General features: G+C 37.8%; 1 protein-coding gene across 1 annotated transcript in view; it reads left to right on the forward strand.

Annotated features, from left to right (window-relative positions):
* NFATC3 (nuclear factor of activated T-cells, cytoplasmic, calcineurin-dependent 3) overlaps nucleotides 1–16,599 on the forward strand; it is a gene marked incomplete at its 5' end in the record, with an annotated part of 49,152 nt that overhangs the window by 25,212 nt on the left and 7,341 nt on the right. Inside the window, 5 exons of the mRNA XM_009878186.1 lie at nucleotides 535–707; nucleotides 1,460–1,600; nucleotides 3,562–3,617; nucleotides 4,227–4,353; nucleotides 5,431–6,483. Of these exons, the coding sequence (XP_009876488.1) occupies nucleotides 535–707; nucleotides 1,460–1,600; nucleotides 3,562–3,617; nucleotides 4,227–4,353; nucleotides 5,431–6,483 (1,550 nt within the window). The remainder of the gene's footprint in view (nucleotides 1–534; nucleotides 708–1,459; nucleotides 1,601–3,561; nucleotides 3,618–4,226; nucleotides 4,354–5,430; nucleotides 6,484–16,599) is intronic.

Below are 16,599 nucleotides of genomic sequence, written 5' to 3' on the forward strand. Positions count from 1 at the left end.
TTAAGTTTTCCTAGTTGCAGACTTCATGCTAGTGCCTTGGAATGCTGTGAACCCACGATGACGTGCAGCACTCCCCCCAAGCTTGTGTCTACATGTTACTTGATTAAAGTGTATTTGTGTGTCATGAATAATTGATAACTAAGTGGAATGGTGGCAGGGATTTGATGGCTAAACTTCGGTCACTCTCTAGTCCTTAAGGCAGAACTAAATATAGGTCTCTTACTTCTTGTAAACGAAGTTTACTACATGAAAGAACTTAACTTCAATGGTTAAACAATGTGTGCTACACATAATCCTTTAAAGGTTCAAAAAAGCAGCTAGATATTTACAACACAAAGTATTTCAAGAGAGTACTTGACATTTTTTTAACACTTAACAGATCTCTTAGACATTTAAAATAACATTTAAAATAGCATATCATGGGGACAAAATAGAAGGCTGTTCATTCATTAACGTAGGAAAGGCTTACAGTGTGCTTTGGCAATAGTTTGATTCATTCTCTTTCATTTCTCTTCCGACCTCACCTATTTCCAGTATCGATTGTGCTGGTATTTTGAAACTTCGCAATTCAGATATAGAGCTCCGTAAAGGAGAGACAGATATTGGAAGAAAGAATACCAGAGTGCGACTTGTGTTTCGTGTTCACATCCCACAACCTAGTGGAAAAGTCTTATCTCTGCAGACTGCTTCCATACCTGTTGAATGCTGTAAGATTGCTTTAACTATACCTCATTTATATTCATGTTTTCTGCATGTATTGTCATTTTTGACAATATCTATTGTCAGAATTATGTATAACAAGTGTGTGTAAAAGGCATTGTGTGTAAACAGCTAAATTACCAAATATATGGCATATACCGATATATGATATAGCTTTCTTTAAAGATAGTACTTGCCAAGTGGCAGCTTGATGGTCTGGAGGAAAACCAATGATTTAGGCTTTAAACCTGATAGTGTGGTCATGCAGGGAGCAGCTTCAGTAGTTCCTGTATTTGAGCAGAAGCAGATGATATTAATTCAGTGAAAATAAATATTTCGAGAAGAATTAATACCATTTCATTTGCAAGAGTCTATACTGTTACTTTTCTTTAAACAGTATTATCTCCTGAACAGCTGAGCTTCTAGAGAGTTCATTTGTTAAATGCTGTTAAACAATCTGAATTTCTCCTAGAGTTCATTTTGTCTGTGAAATACTAAAGTAATTTTTAAGCCAGTGTTCCTAAACTAAAAATTTCATCTCTGCTGTTACAGGAGAGATGGTTGGGATTCATGGTTTCTTGGCGTTACATAATTTCAACAAAATTTTAGAAAGAAAGCTAAGTCATGCACAAATATATGATGTACATGTAAATAGATGGTCAATTGAGCTTCACTCCTGATTCTTCAAGTTAGGATCCTAAGAGATATGTCACTATGTTTAAAATTGTGAGTAATAATTTTTCCATTACTTTTTTTAAAGCTCAGCGATCTGCTCAAGAACTTCCTCAGATTGAGAAGTACAGCATCAACAGCTGCACAGTAAATGGAGGCCATGAAATGGTGGTGACAGGATCCAATTTTCTTCCAGAATCCAAAATTATATTTTTTGAAAAAGGACAAGGTAAATACTATCTTACTTTCTTTTTTGAAAACAAACCCAAACCCACTACCTGTGCTTGATTTTAGGAAGCAAGGGTGTTTTAAAGAATAACAGAAAACAAACAAAAATGTTAAGTAAGTATCCTGAAACTTCAGTTTGGGCACTGATCTATATGCTGATTGGTAATTATTAATACAGTAGTGACTGAAGAAGACAATTACAGGCCATGTATTTTCTCCTCACTATATAAAAAAAAAAAGAAAAAATGAAAATGAGAATTCATGGTAATATAGGATTTTGCATTGATGTAACATCATTTAGTCATTGCATAGGAACTGACTTACTCCTAAGGTAATGAAATAAGTATTAGTTAAAAAACACTAGTGATTATTTCCATGTATTTGCTTAAAATTTTCTATACAAGTTACTCTTAAGGAATGCCAGTTTTTCAAAAGTCTGAAGCTGTGGCTCAGATGCAGTGTGCCGCACGTGCTTCAGCCATGTCTGTGCCTCATTCGCATCTGGCACCAGGCAGGCGTAGGTAAAATACGGACACTGAGCTGTGATATGAACAGCAGCGACCCTCGGCACGCGTGTTCAGCGTTGGTGTGCCTGACAAGCCAGTCGACTATTGAATTCCTCTAGAATCCACATGCAGTCTTCTAGGCAACCCTTGGTCATGGGTGAGAACTGTAGCAGGCTTACAGTAGCGAAGTACAGTTAAAAATTAATTGAAGGCAGCATTTCACTTAAGGTATACTGAAGAGAGTGCTTCTTTCATGCAGTGAAGTCTGTAGAAAAGTTTTAACCGCATCCTACTGATGAAAATAAAACAAATTATTGATATAAAACAAATTATTTTTTGTCAGGGTAGTAGATTTATTTTTTCAGTCTAATATACAGGAAATAGAATCTCAGAGTAAGCAGAAGAAACATGAAGATTTTGGATAAATATTCTAAAACATTTATCTTTAAACGTAAGCAGAGGTTTGAAAGCTTTTTCGTTTTTTCCCCGCAAAACCAATGCTCTTCCTCTCTACTGTGTTATACACACAGATGTGCACACATGCACAGTCAGGTACATACATAGATATTACTCAGAGATGTTCAGATACTCAGCATTCCTTGCTGGTTCTCTAGCTCTTGTGTTTCTTAGAATAAAATGTACGAATGAACTTTTGGGAAACAGTAGCAAAAATAAATCATTACAAATAAGTTTGCAGATAAGTCCAATTCTTCTACATCTTAGTGTTTTCTGAAACATTTAACTAATAGAATTGGGGTTTTTTTATTAGCAAATGCAACACAAGTGGAGGTTTCATGTTCAGACGCACAGCCTGAGCGCCTGTTAAAGAAGTGCTGCTGCTGGACAGTGGGTTCCCTGAGAACCTGTAAAAACCCCAATAACCGAGAGAACCATTAGATTAGGGGTAACGGGTTATGCTCAGTCAGAGCAGAGAGAGGTCTGCCAAGGTGAGTTACTTCCCTCACAACACAGCCTATTTGGACTATGGGATCTTTCGGTTCTGGGAAAGGTGGTGGGTTTTTTAACTGTTTAACCTGGGGGGGGGTGTGAAGATATGTGTGTGTTTATCTCTTGCACAGTGACTTAAAAGATTAAGTTGTCAGCATGTTTGAATAATCACAAGGGTTAACAGTAATTTAACTACCTTTCCAAAATGTTTTTAGAAAAAGGAGGGGGGAAAAAAAATCCCTCTGTACACTCAAAGCACACACTGCCTCCTCTGGAATTAAATCTGCCTCTAGGTAACCCGAGGTTCTGTTAAAAAAGCAGTTTGCCGCACAACAGTCAGGCAATGTCTGTAGTGTTGAAACTCCTAAAGCATTCCTATACTTTACCCTTTGTTTACAATATATCTCTGTCAATTGAATGTCTTCTTTATGAGTATTTTTAAGATTAAGTACTTAAGTGTTTTAGAAGATGCTTGTTACTTGAATTATTTGTAAATTTCCCTCAACAGATGGACGACCTCAGTGGGAGGTAGAAGGAAAAATAATCAGAGAAAAGTGTCAAGGGGTGAGAAACAGTTTTTCTTACTTTTAGAAAGCTTTCTGTTTTAAACTAAGAAACTAGAAATGTTCAATATTGTTTTGAAATTTAGACTTCATTTAGTAAAATAGATCAGTGGCCGATGCAGACAACTGGAGACCTAAGTAGCCATTAAGATGATGCTTTGAAGGAACTGGAAATAGTCTGCTTGTTGTGAAAGCAATGAAGAAAATAAATTGAAAATTGAAAAAGAAACCTGAAGATAATTTTGCTAAGATGACAGTTTCCAATGCATTAAAATTTTTCTTAAAAGCTTAATGATCCAAAATGCAATTATTTGACTACTGGAGGTTTTTTTATGCTCTGGCAGAGAAACAAAGCATCCTTTAGATGATGTGTCTATTTAATTAAAAAGCATTACCTTCGGAACACTCATGTTTAAAAGAAGAAAAATCTCAAAATAAAAGTTTTCTTATAGTACTGGTTTACTATGTAACATGCATAAATTTGAAGTTTTCCAATTTCAAAATATCAGTTTGCTTTAGTTTTGCAATAAGTGTTTTAGCTTTTCTGTGATTAAGAGCAGTTTCATTTGTATTTGATATGTAAAATGTTTTTGTTTCAACTTTCATATAGGCAAACATCATACTTGAAGTTCCTCCGTACCATAACAAAACCATTACAGCTGCAGTCCAGGTGCAGTTTTATCTCTGTAACGGCAAGAGGAAAAAAAGCCAGTCTCAACGTTTCACTTATACACCAGGTATTGAATCAAGAAGTTGCATTTTTATTTTGCTTTTTGAAGTAGACATTGAGAAGTAATTTAGACAGCCTCATACCTTGGACAGGTAGCCAAGACTACCTGTGAATTGTTCGTAAGATAATTTTTTGACATTTAAGAGTAATAAGTTGCAGTGCTGTCATTACAGTCAGGTATTTCTTTGCTACACTTTTCACAGAATAAATTACATTCTACTTTTCTTTGAGAATGATGATGAATTCCAGAAGCTGCTCTTCTAAATAATCCTAATGATGACATGGAGGTTATTTGGATCATAGAAGAACAGCTTTTACACATTCTCCCTCTCCCAAATGTCAGAAAATGCCCCAGGGTTTAGGTAGAAGGAAGATTTAAAAATATTCTCACTATGAACACATTGCAGCATGTTGAGAGAAAACAGTTTGTAACTTAGCAGAAGTGAAAACCGTACATGTAATTAAAATGGCTTAGGCCCTTCCGTTTGGTGTGAGGAAGTGGTTATTACTAGATGTGTGATGTCTGTTCCTTTGCCTGCCCCTTTCTTTTAAGAAAGTCATAGGATGTTGTCAAAATTCCCAAGTACCGGTAATAGCATTAGACCCTTCAGTACTGTTTGGAGGACCTGAAGTCAGGTATCTGAAGGAGTCTTTAGTTGGATATAGATGTTAATGTCATAGAATCATTAAGGTTGGAAAACACATCCAAGACCATCAAGTCCAGCTGTCAACCCAACGCTACCACAGCTACTAAACCATGTCCTGAAGTGCCACGTCTAACATGTTTTTTGAACACCTCCGGAGATGGTGACTCCGCCACTTCCCTGGGCAGTTAAGTTTTGCTCACTTATGCTCTAAAATTACCTATTTCATGCACAATTTAAGCAATGTTACCTAGGCATTTGGTACACCAAGTATACTTTAATTGTATTATCAGATTTAGGTTGTATGTTTCAATTGATCTTAAGAATATTAGCTACTAAAGTTATAAAACACAAATTCCACGTTAAACAGCAGTTAAGTTTGTATTTATCACAGGTTACAAATGGGTTGGAATTGTAACCCAGCGTTTTACTTCTTCTAGTTATAATGAAGCAAGAGCACAGAGATGAGGTGGATTTGTCTGCTGTTCCATCTTTGGGCCTGCCTCACACAAGCAACGTGCAGGGCCTGCATTCTATCCGAACTCAATTGCCTTCACCAGAGCAAGGGCATCCACATGACAATTTACTGTCTACGTCACCCAGGAGCCTTGTGTGTCCAGTTCAACCACCATACACAGCAATGGTGACCTCAGCAGTATCCCACCTGCCACATATGCAAGGTAGAAACCTTAGTCCAAGTGAAGAGTGTCACGTTTTGCCTCCTGCTGTGGTTCAGTCTTTTCAGGTAACATCAGCACATCCTGTGAGACCGCCTTACCAGCCTATGCAGTCTAACAATGTATACAATGGACAGTCTGGTCTTCCCATGAACTCTGCCTCCAGCCAGGGATTTGATGCTGTTTCATTTCAGCAAGACACAGCTGTACCTCATTTGATAAATCTTAGCTGCCAGGCTCTACCACCAATGCAGTTTCATTCTTCAAATCCAGGTTCTGTGTCACCATCAAGTACAGCAGGACACGCGCTAGCACACCCAGCTCATTCTGGACAGTCATCTGCTCACCTGCCCTCGATGGGCTACCACTGCCCAAGCACTGGGCAGGGCTCCATCCCTTCTGCAATGAGTCGGCCCCTTGGGCAGTCTTCTCCCCAGCTGCAGCAAGTCTCGTACCATCCTACAAATCCAGCGTCCGCTTCGTCCCCATCCCCCACAGCTTCCCATCCTTTGGTCCATTCACCACTGTCTGGACCTTCTTCACCCCAGCTGCAACCTCTGCCTTACCCATCTCCTAGCTCAGGACCTGCCTCCTCTCCCCCACCAGCCACTGTCAGTCACTCGGGACAGCACTCCCCTCAAGCACATAGTCCAGCACTGGGAGGTCTTACTGCAGCGTCCTCCCTCGGACACCACCCCGTATGCGATTCATCTCCATTTTCACCAGATGGGGCAGCTATTAACATTAAACCAGAACCTGAAGATCGAGAATTGAATTTTCAAACAATAGGACTACAAGACATCACGCTAGATGATGGTAAGTGGGCATGTAGTTTAATGTAGATTATATCAAGAGTATTAAAATACTAAGTCACGTGTCGGAGGGCTGTTTTGTTCAAAACACAAATTTACATCTGTCATGAGGAGTGTATCACTAAAACGGGGTCGTACTTCTGTGTCAAAATGACTGAGATAGATATCTATCTATTATATAGCTATATATTTGTACTTATACAGTTCTTTGCCCATAGACTTTCCTTTTGTCATAGAGCAGAGCTTGAGGATTGACACCTTATATACCAAGGAATTAATCTGAAGCCTTGGTATGTTGGTATGTTTTAGTGAAAGTCACAATAATATATCTAAGCTGCATAAATGTAGTTAGGAGTCTTGTTTCATGGAGTTGTCCCAGTTTTGAAGGGCAGGCTAGTTTTTCTGAAAATCTCTCACATGCATTCTGGCACTCTCTTCACAGACATTCTGTAGATACGCTGTCATCATCCAGCACCTCTGCTCACAATAGTTGTCTGCTTTCTCCTTACTGCTCTGGCTACCTTTTTGAGAAATTCACTTGTTTATGTTAAATAGAACAAGGGCATTCTAGTGCTAAAGGCCAAGCTGTAAAGTTTTCTACTTTAAATACTTTATTTTATACTTTATTTTATTTTACAAAACTTGCCCAACAAGTGAAAAGAGATATCAGATCCTAAACGCCAGACTAGTTGAAGCACAGATGCAAAGCAATTTAAAGAACATGTCATGTTAGTAAGGCTTAATAAAGGGAAATTACTGAATTGTTTCTGCGCTGACAGAGACATCGCATCACAGAAAAAGCCGCAAGAACCATACTTAAAAGTGGGGCTAGTCTAGAAAAGTATAATGTACATGTAAGTAATACGGCCACAGCTTTATTAATTTCTTTTTTTTACATAATGCATGCTATAGAAGTTCAAAGAAGGTCTGATAATTGGTGATTAAACTATATATGCTTTCTATATGGAAAATTCAACATGGTTTTCAATGCTAAACTAAGCACTTGGCTGCAACAATACGTCTGGGAGCACAGAGATTACCTTCGGTCTCCTACTACCGCTATTCGGTGATTGCTTGTGGGGAGCGAGTTCGAGTGTTTTTTTGTTTCCAATGTGCAGACACAAGTCCGATGTCTCGCCTAAACCTGCTGTTCCAAAAATATTGAAGGGCATAATGACAAGAAACAAGCTGCTCAATTCTCTCAACATGAGTAAATACTTCCTCTGCTTAATCAGCTTAAAAAACCCCAACAGTTTAGGCAGGAAGACTTCTATTTTTTGTAAGGTAGCTAATTTATTACTGTGGTTTAAAAAATAAGCTCAAAATTTTTCTTTTGTGTAGAATTGAATTTTAGTTTCTGTACATATAAAGCTAGACACAAATAGCAAATCATTTATATTCTACATTAATGTTATAACAATTAAGGAAAAAAATCTGAACATAATTGCATATATAAATGAATGCTGATACAGCATGTTCTCCCAGCTAATATATCAAACTTGAAAGCTATATTTATTTGGAAAATAGGTTTTTAAGTTACCAATTAAGGCAAATAAGCCTTCCAAAATAAAAAACTAAGGCAAGGCCAATTGAAAACTTCATAAATCGTGTCTGGATTACTGACCTTAAATATTTAGGCAGCAGTCTTAAAAAAAGTAAACAAAAAACTTAAAAAACCCTGACAGCATACATAATTTTCTTTCAAGTAAGATGCACTGTTTCAAAATCAGCATAGGAGATATTTTTTTGCAAAGTAAGTAAAATATTTTAAGACATTTTAACAACATATGACTGTAGTATGAAAGTGCTACCTCATGATAATATTACTAAGCTGTTTATCTTGATAAAATATTATTTAAAATTCTGGTTTATAAAAAAGAATAACAATAAAAAAATTCACCACAAAAAACATGTACTAAAAAAGCCCCACAGAAGTAACTATCTGGATAGCAGTTACATAAATTCCTTTAAGCAAGACTCCCAAAAGTGAATCTTACTGCCTCTTCAGCCAACACTCACGCTCGTGCTTCAAAGTGCTCCAAGAGGCCCCAAATCCACTGCTTGGTACAGAAACACAAAGTTCCTTCATCGAGTGGTGCTCAAGGCAAGGGCATCTGGATTAGTCTCGATCCAGGATCCCCTGGAAGGTGTAGCACACCTGGAGCCACCTGTTACAGCTTCTCCGCAAAGTCAAACACACGTGCCAAGGACCAGAGTGGAGAATCTTGTTTAATTCAGTTGTATTCCTCTGCCCTGCAGCAGTTAGAGCAAGCTGGGATCTGTTCAGCCTCTGAGTGAAAAAGGATTACATAATTTAAAGGCAGTTTCTCTACCTGGGTGTCTGCATAAAGTACACTTTTTTTTTTTTTTTTACTTTTTTCTTACTGAAGTTGGTGTGGCTCCGTTTTCTTCTTTTTCAAGAAAAGGATCTGCCTGATAAATTCAGGCGTTTCTTATCTCCACCTTGAATTTGCTCTTTTGTTTAGCTTTTTCCCTCTTCCCATCCTTGCTTTCTACAGGAAATTTCTAATTCACTTGAAGAAACAAGGAATCAAAATGCATGAGAACACCTAGATATAAAATTCAAGTGATACTACAGAAAACATTTGAAACATAAAATAAATTCAATGTACTTTGTACTCTATGTTACTACTTAAAAGATATTCTGAAAATCAGTATCTTTTTCTGCTCAGATCTCTGCATTAGTCCGTCTGCACAGGCTGTAAACCTCTGGACTGGAACTATGTAAAAGCAACTTCTTGCTCTTTATTCGTCCCCTCTGCTTTCCCTCCTCCCACCCCAGTATGTTGGACCTTAACATCTTTTTCCCTTAACATCTTCCAGCAAGTCTGCCCTCTGCCCAACTCCCCAGGCTAACATTTCCGGGGATGGAGAGCGGAATGTTTTGGGCTGCAAATAGGTGTAAACAAGGCAGATGAAATCACAAGAAACAAGCAGTTGATGGTTTCTGTCCTTTTCCATATCCCTCATCCATACTGTGTTCATCTAATAAAGGTCCCACTTCTTCCCCACTAGAAAAAAGCTAGTCCAAGTTAGACTCAGTCTAGTTATATGGTGAGGCCTTACTAATTTTTTCCCCCCCTCTGCTTTTAAAAAGTGCTCCTAGTGTGGTAGTTTACCTATTCCCACTGTCAAGTTTTAGATTTAAATCTATTCAAATACTCTCGATCTAAAATTTAATCTCGTGTGGTTTGCAGTTTAAGAGTAAGTTTACCTTGGATTTCACGGCTTTCTACAGCACTGAGATTTCTAGTATGTACAACTGTAATCAACCATTTTTAAGGTATTATGTCAGGCTGCATTCAGCAAATCAGGATGACCTTCTACTAATCCTCTTACATTTTGTTACTCATTGCATCTCCATTACATAAAGCTGGAGATTAGAAAATACAGTATGTGGATTTACTATAAATCATAACTAGAAATCCTCTGCTTTGTGTACATAAAGCAATAAAGTCTGCTTTGTCAGACAGTCCGTGTAGAATTCTAAGCCATTTCCATTATTGTAATAGTTCTGTGACAACTCTGTAGTTTATAAATTTTCTTGCTGGGAAGCTCAGAGGATATTCTGGTCTTTAGCAGTTTACCATTTTAATTCTTCTCATGAGCTTACAGGCTCCTACAGTAAGGTGTTGAGGCTGAGTAAGGTGATAAAGGCAGAACTTGAAATGTATTGCAAGAGAGCAGGAATCTCCTTTTAGAAGTGGGTGAACGTCAGGAGTTAGGCATGCCCTCGTAACACCGGCAAAAATACACTTCGACGCTTTTGCACTGCTTTCCACTGCGCAGCACGTGTCCTCTAGCCACAAGATTCACAACTAATAGATGAGTCTTAACATACTTAGTATCTTCTTGTGTGAGAGAAGGGGGTAAACATATGACTTCAATGAGCTAGTTTCACTACAGCACCTAAATGCAGAGTGACATCGTAACCATAACATGAAGAGGGATGTTGGTTACTGTACCAGGTAACTGAGGAGCTCGTGCTGTGGCTGCACAGGCACATTCAGACTGTCTACACATAATGTGCACAGGAAAACGATACTCCTAACATTTCAGACAGCCTTATTTTATCAGGTAATGAAAAAAACTCCCAAAGCGTACTTCCTAGTACGGTTGGCATTGAACCTGAAATTACTAAAGGTAAGCCAGTCTTATGGTTTGAAATAGTACCGTGCAAGGCAACCCACCATGTCCTTGACAGCTTGCCATTGCACACACTCTCTGCCATATGACCAGTTTTGATGACAAACCAACAGTTAGCTGGCTGCTCCACAGCAGAGGAGACTGAGGGTTAATTATAGCCTGGTGGCGTGTTTTTTTGGGGGGGGGAGGTGGAGAAAGTTGACACTGTACTACTTGCTGGTCATGCGGAGTCAAAACCAGACTAAATATACTGCACTCACCAATGTGACGTAGCTGCAGAAATTCTTCACATAAATGCAGCTGATAGAGTTCTATTTGGAGTTGACAAAAGAAGGCCTACATGCAAGGAAGCGTAGGCTGCAGTTGACCCATGATGTTTTTTGAGGTTTACTGATCCTCATTACCTCTGTAAACACAGCAAGTCACTCATCTGTCCTCTAAAAAACAAGACTTCCTGTGTGGATGTAGCAATATTACCAAACCTCCATGGCTGATATGATCTGCCTTACAGTTATATCAGACTGCTTTTTGCAAAGTCTGTTACAAATCCCACTCTGTGCCACTTACTGTTGCGCAAACAACTGTGCATTCTAGAATATTTTTGGGGATTTACTTTTCTAAAACCAATACAACTTCTAGTTTAAGTCCCATTGCCCACACATCCTAGTTCAGTCCAGTGGTAGTAAAGGATACACAAGCTAAACTTTTCATCAGACAGTGCTACAAAAAAGCTTTCCTGAAAACCAAATGGTGTAACTCCAGTAGCTTTTTGGTCTGCCTGTATCCATAACAGAACTCTACTTTTAGGTTGACTTAACTGCTTTGACCCAAATCTGGCACAGATAATTGAGGGTTTAAAGTTTTTGCATTTCTTTACTGAAGGAAGGGGACAAGACAAAGAGGTGATTCATAAAAGTACAGATTTTTGATCTGTAAGTAGATAGATATAAAGGATGCCAGTATATTTCTATTTCAGTTTACTAGTTTTAATTTTAGTTGTGGTGCTCTTTGGGCACAAAACATATTTTAGTATTCCTTAACAAATAATTCTCAAATGTTTGTGAAAATATGAGATAGAAAAAATATTTTTTGTGTATTTATCTGGCTCCTCAAGTTCTGTCTAACTTCATTGTGCATTGAACAAAATCTTTATGCTGCATTACACACTTCAAAGGCTGTTGCTTTATTTACCACGTTTCACAGACAACAAATACTGTGTGCCTGGAGCAAATGCATGCTTCATTCTAGAAGATGCCGACTGGAGACATGTTACACATGCTACGCGTGATGTGTTTTGTCAGGGATTTATAAAAATCAAAACCCAATACTGTGAGCAGCCTTGTTAGGACATGCAACAACTTCAGAATCTCTCTATGAAATTATTTAGAAAAATCACTCATATTTGTCTGCTAAACTGACAGATAATCTTTACCTGTATATGCAAACTTTATGGTGCAGAGACTGCTTAAAAGAGCTGATTAACTCACTGTACCCTCTGGAGGCTTTTTGTCAGCATGTTTGTTGTCTGCTCCTTTGAAAGCCTGAGCTATAAAGAGGTTTGCTGATAAAAGTTAATTTCTTTCATCCCAAGGCAGTTTTCTGCCCATTTCCCTGGATTCACTAGATCTTCACTTAATGTCACTTTCTTTGCTGGTTCTATCATAGTTGGTGGAAAAAACATTCTTTTCTTAATCTATTATTTGACAAGAAGTTGTCCTTCATTTACACCTTTCCTTCAAAAAGGCAGTGGATATTTTCATTGAAACACAGATAATGCTTTCCACTTCCTGTTTAAATGAATGTAACTTTACACTTTAAACAATTAAGCATAAAAAGTCATCCAAAGAAGTAATTTAAACTGCTTGAGTTTCAGAAAGAAGTAGGAATAGACTCTTTCATTCTCCCAGAAGTCATCCTTAAGCAGGGTTTAGAAATCATGCTGGCAAAGCAAATGTGTGGCTCTATCCAGAAGACACAAATAAGCCAGTTTCCAGAGTAATTTTGGTAATTGTTTTAAAGCCTAAGTCACTAAACTTGCACCTTTGTCTTGGGCAAGAGGAAAAAAACAAAACAAAACAAAAAAAACCCCCAACCCAGTATACTGTTTAAGCTCTACCTAGTCACTAATCACAACTGAATAAACACACGCTTGTTGGTTACAGTAATAAATAGACTATTCTACATTCATGTTTCCTCCAGGAAAAACAGTTCAGTGGAATACAGCTCTTCCTCTGAGGTTTCCCACATTGCCTTGGTCTCACGGAGCCACCTACGTACCAAGATAATAGTTGGTTTTCTGATGCTTCAGACTGCACGTGGCCTGACTGCAGATCAGTACCTTGGGCAAAACATCCAGGCAGTCTGACAAGTAAAGGGGAAGCTAGCAGCTGTTTACAGCAACAGTTTCCTTTGTTGAAAGGATAGGAAAAATAAAGGTTTTCTTTATGAGTAACTCCTTTGCCTACCTTGTTCAGTGGAGGTGCTGTCAAGGGGCGTAAACACTTTTGATTTGACCACAGTAAGTAAAGCAGATTGAGAAAACTGCAGGAGGAATTTTCTAAACTAACACAAATACTACACTGAAATTTATGTAGTATAAAAATGATGATGACACAACAAGGCAGACATCCAAAAATATTAACCATTACCTTTATGGCTCTGGCTGCTAGCTAAAAAGTAACTAAATATACAAGATAAGTGATATTGTTTTTAATAGGCACTTTTCATTTTTTATAAGTAGTTACCTATGTCAAGATATATAGCAGTTGTGAATGAAACTGGGTATTTTTAAAGTTAGTGCTGTTAAAAGACAACTGAAAGTCACTTCCTGGTTGAGTGAACTGTAACGTCTTGGTTTAGTCCAGTCAGTAGTTATGTCTGTCTTCTTCTCTGACACAGACAGTTTTATCTCTGACCTGGAATACCAGCCATCAGGTTCAACAGAGAAATGGACTCAACATTCAGCACTCATGTCCAACTCCTATGTGGAAAATCTAGAGGGTGAGTCTGCTTACTGAAATGCTTCAATGTTTGAAATTGGAGCGCAAAGGAAAGGGGAAAGTGTTTTAATAGTCTTAATATCTACAAGTGAAAAGCGGTATGTAATACTTCAGTATTGCTGTATTAGGACACCTGTGTATTCTGAAATAGTTGGAAATTCAGAAGTTGTGAGCCAGGTGTACACTCATTCAGTAAACCCTCCACTTCAAGCATATATAGCTGCCACAGAACTTCCCGAGCGCTGTAGGATCTAGTAAAACAACAGAGGAGGACATGAAAATCTTAAGCCAAATATATGCACAGTTATAGAGTGGCCAAGATCAGTTAACTATGAGAAAGTCAGAATGGTTCCGCTTTTTTTAAAAAGCGGAAGCAATGTTAATTTAAATCAATGAGATACAGTGGTATGCACTACCAATCTAAGTATTAGGAATACAGACGGATAAATAGATTAGCTAGGAAATATCATCTGGATTTATTTTAAGATGCCATCAACTTCTTTATTTCACATATAAACAAAAGGATTATGCACTATGACTTTTAAAAGGTAATGATATTAGAAATTGGCACATTAGTCATGTTTGTGCTTATACTCATTCTTCTTAAGTGTTTTATCACTTTATTACAAACATGCCTAAAACGCCAAAGAACTTTACTGTCCTTTCCCCCCCGCCCCATACATATATAACACATTTTACTTTCCCCATAGATTTTTAAAGGTGTAAGTGTACAGTACATTTGGGATTCTTAACAGTAAAATAACCAAGCTCTGTGTAGAGCCTTAATAAAACTCGTACCATTAGTGTGTAGACTGATCTTAAGTTTGCCCATGAAACTAAAATAAATCACAGTGTTGGTCTTTTACCATCTTTCAGAAAACTGACTTCGCTTTGCTCTTCTTACATATCAAAATGTTAATAGTAAGGTAAGTAGCTACTGTTCAGAATTGCAAAACTACGGAAAGGACTGTGCACACTAACCTGACATTAATATATCTCAAACCAGCAAACTGATTAGTAAAATACCAGTTATGGCTTCAGTTATTTTTGTGTTCTAGACTCTGTCCTGTGCAGCTCAGAATCTGGCAGGTACAGAAAAATTGTTGAAGAGCAGGAGTTATTGAAAAATTAAAACTCAATTTAATAATAAAAATAACTCCCAAATACCAGTATCATCGACTGAAGAGTAACACACAGCTTGACAAACTCCACACAGGTCCCTTTTTAAAAGGGCACACAAACAGAAGACCAGACACAGAGAGAAATATACTTGAGCACGAAATGCTAGCATCTGAGAGATACAGTTGACAAACTGGCATTTTTTTAAATTCAAATAAGGACTATTTTAGGTATGTGGTGTTCAATATCTCTAACGCAAGAGATATGTTTACACAGGAGAGTTAGCAGAATGGTTCTGTACCCTGAAGAATGCTCAGTGTCAAATCAGACAAGCTAAACTTTTCGACTAGTAGTACAGAATGCTTACAGATTTAACTTTCAGGCTTAAAAAAGGAAGAATATAGCTTCTAAATTATACTGCTGAGCAGGAGAGCAACCGTAACTATAGTGTGCTACAGGAGAACAGGCAGTCTGCAAAGGCAGGAAATACACTAATGGAATACTTGAGTCATCCCTTATATAAAGGGTAAGTGTGATGATTGCTTCATGGAGCACTAAGCCATGAGAAGAACTCACGAGGGGAAACAGGTCTTTATTTGGTCCAAAGGAGCACACAGGAACGGCTTTAAAAAAAATAATTTAAAAATCTTTCTTTGTTTTGTAGCAGTTTCAGTATTACAGGCTGTGACAAATTTCAGGAGGGGAACTACATGAAAACAATACAACTTAAGGAAAAATAAATGGTCAAAAGGGTAAAATAGTTGCAAGCAGTCTGCTATTTATGAAGGTTCAGATGAAGTGTGCAATTACGCTGCAGTGAGAGAGACTACAAGCCGTTTCAAGTGCAGAAGATGGAAAAGAACATGCAAATTTACTAGGTTAAATGTGAAACCTGGCCAACAGATGACAAATCAGGAATTCAGTTAAAATGAGATAAATGAACTTAGAAAGTTTTCTGTATTGATGCTCACAGTTCCAGAACTAGATGCTTATGTTGCAAGACTTGTCTCAAGTTGAAGTGTCCATAAAAACGTTTCAGTGACGATTCACCTCAACTAGATGAGGTATCAGACAACAACCGTTGCTTACTCTTTCAGAGCTGAACTATTAACTGTAACATCTAACTTCTTGCTTTAAAAAATCAGATTTATCTGATTTTGAGCCAGGAGACTGGAAGTTGGTAAATGTCACACTGCTGCTGCTCAGCTATTCAGAGTACTGAAAACCAAAACCAGTCTAGAAACCTCTGCAGTAAGACCTTGTGATTAAAGCAAATCAGTTAGTTAAAGGAGTGGAAATTAAGGAAAGGGAAAGAAAGGAGACAGAACCTGCCCTAATTCAATACATACAGTGACAAGCTTTCTGAACTATCCTCATTTAAGGCCATCTTGAATTTAAAACAGACAATTCTATGAAAACTTGCTCAGTAGTTTTAAAAGTAGTCTTAAAAGGGTAAATAAATGCTAAGAATATTTAGGAAGCCAGCAGAGGATGAACAAACGCCACTCTAAACATCCATTATGTGTCCATGTCTTGTCCCTGATGTCACAAAAGAATTGGATGCATACATGTTGTTTTGTGGGGTGTTTTGGTTAAGGACAACTAGCATTACCAAAGATTTGGAGCAGAAGTTACCTTGAACCAGCTAGGGCTCTCCAGTCAGAAAAATGAATGAGGAGAATATGCTAAGTGTTAAAAAGTGAATGAGTGGCACGGAAAAGGTAATGGAAATACTTCTTGGGAGAGAAAATAATAAAGTGTTCATGAAGCAATCATGCAGCACATTCAACACTTGCAAAAACTATACCTAGTTAAGCTTTCCAACTCGCTGTCTC

The sequence above is a fragment of the Apaloderma vittatum genome, unplaced genomic scaffold, assembly GCF_000703405.1.
Source record: "Apaloderma vittatum isolate BGI_N311 unplaced genomic scaffold, ASM70340v1 scaffold23351, whole genome shotgun sequence".
NCBI lineage: Eukaryota > Metazoa > Chordata > Aves > Trogoniformes > Trogonidae > Apaloderma > Apaloderma vittatum.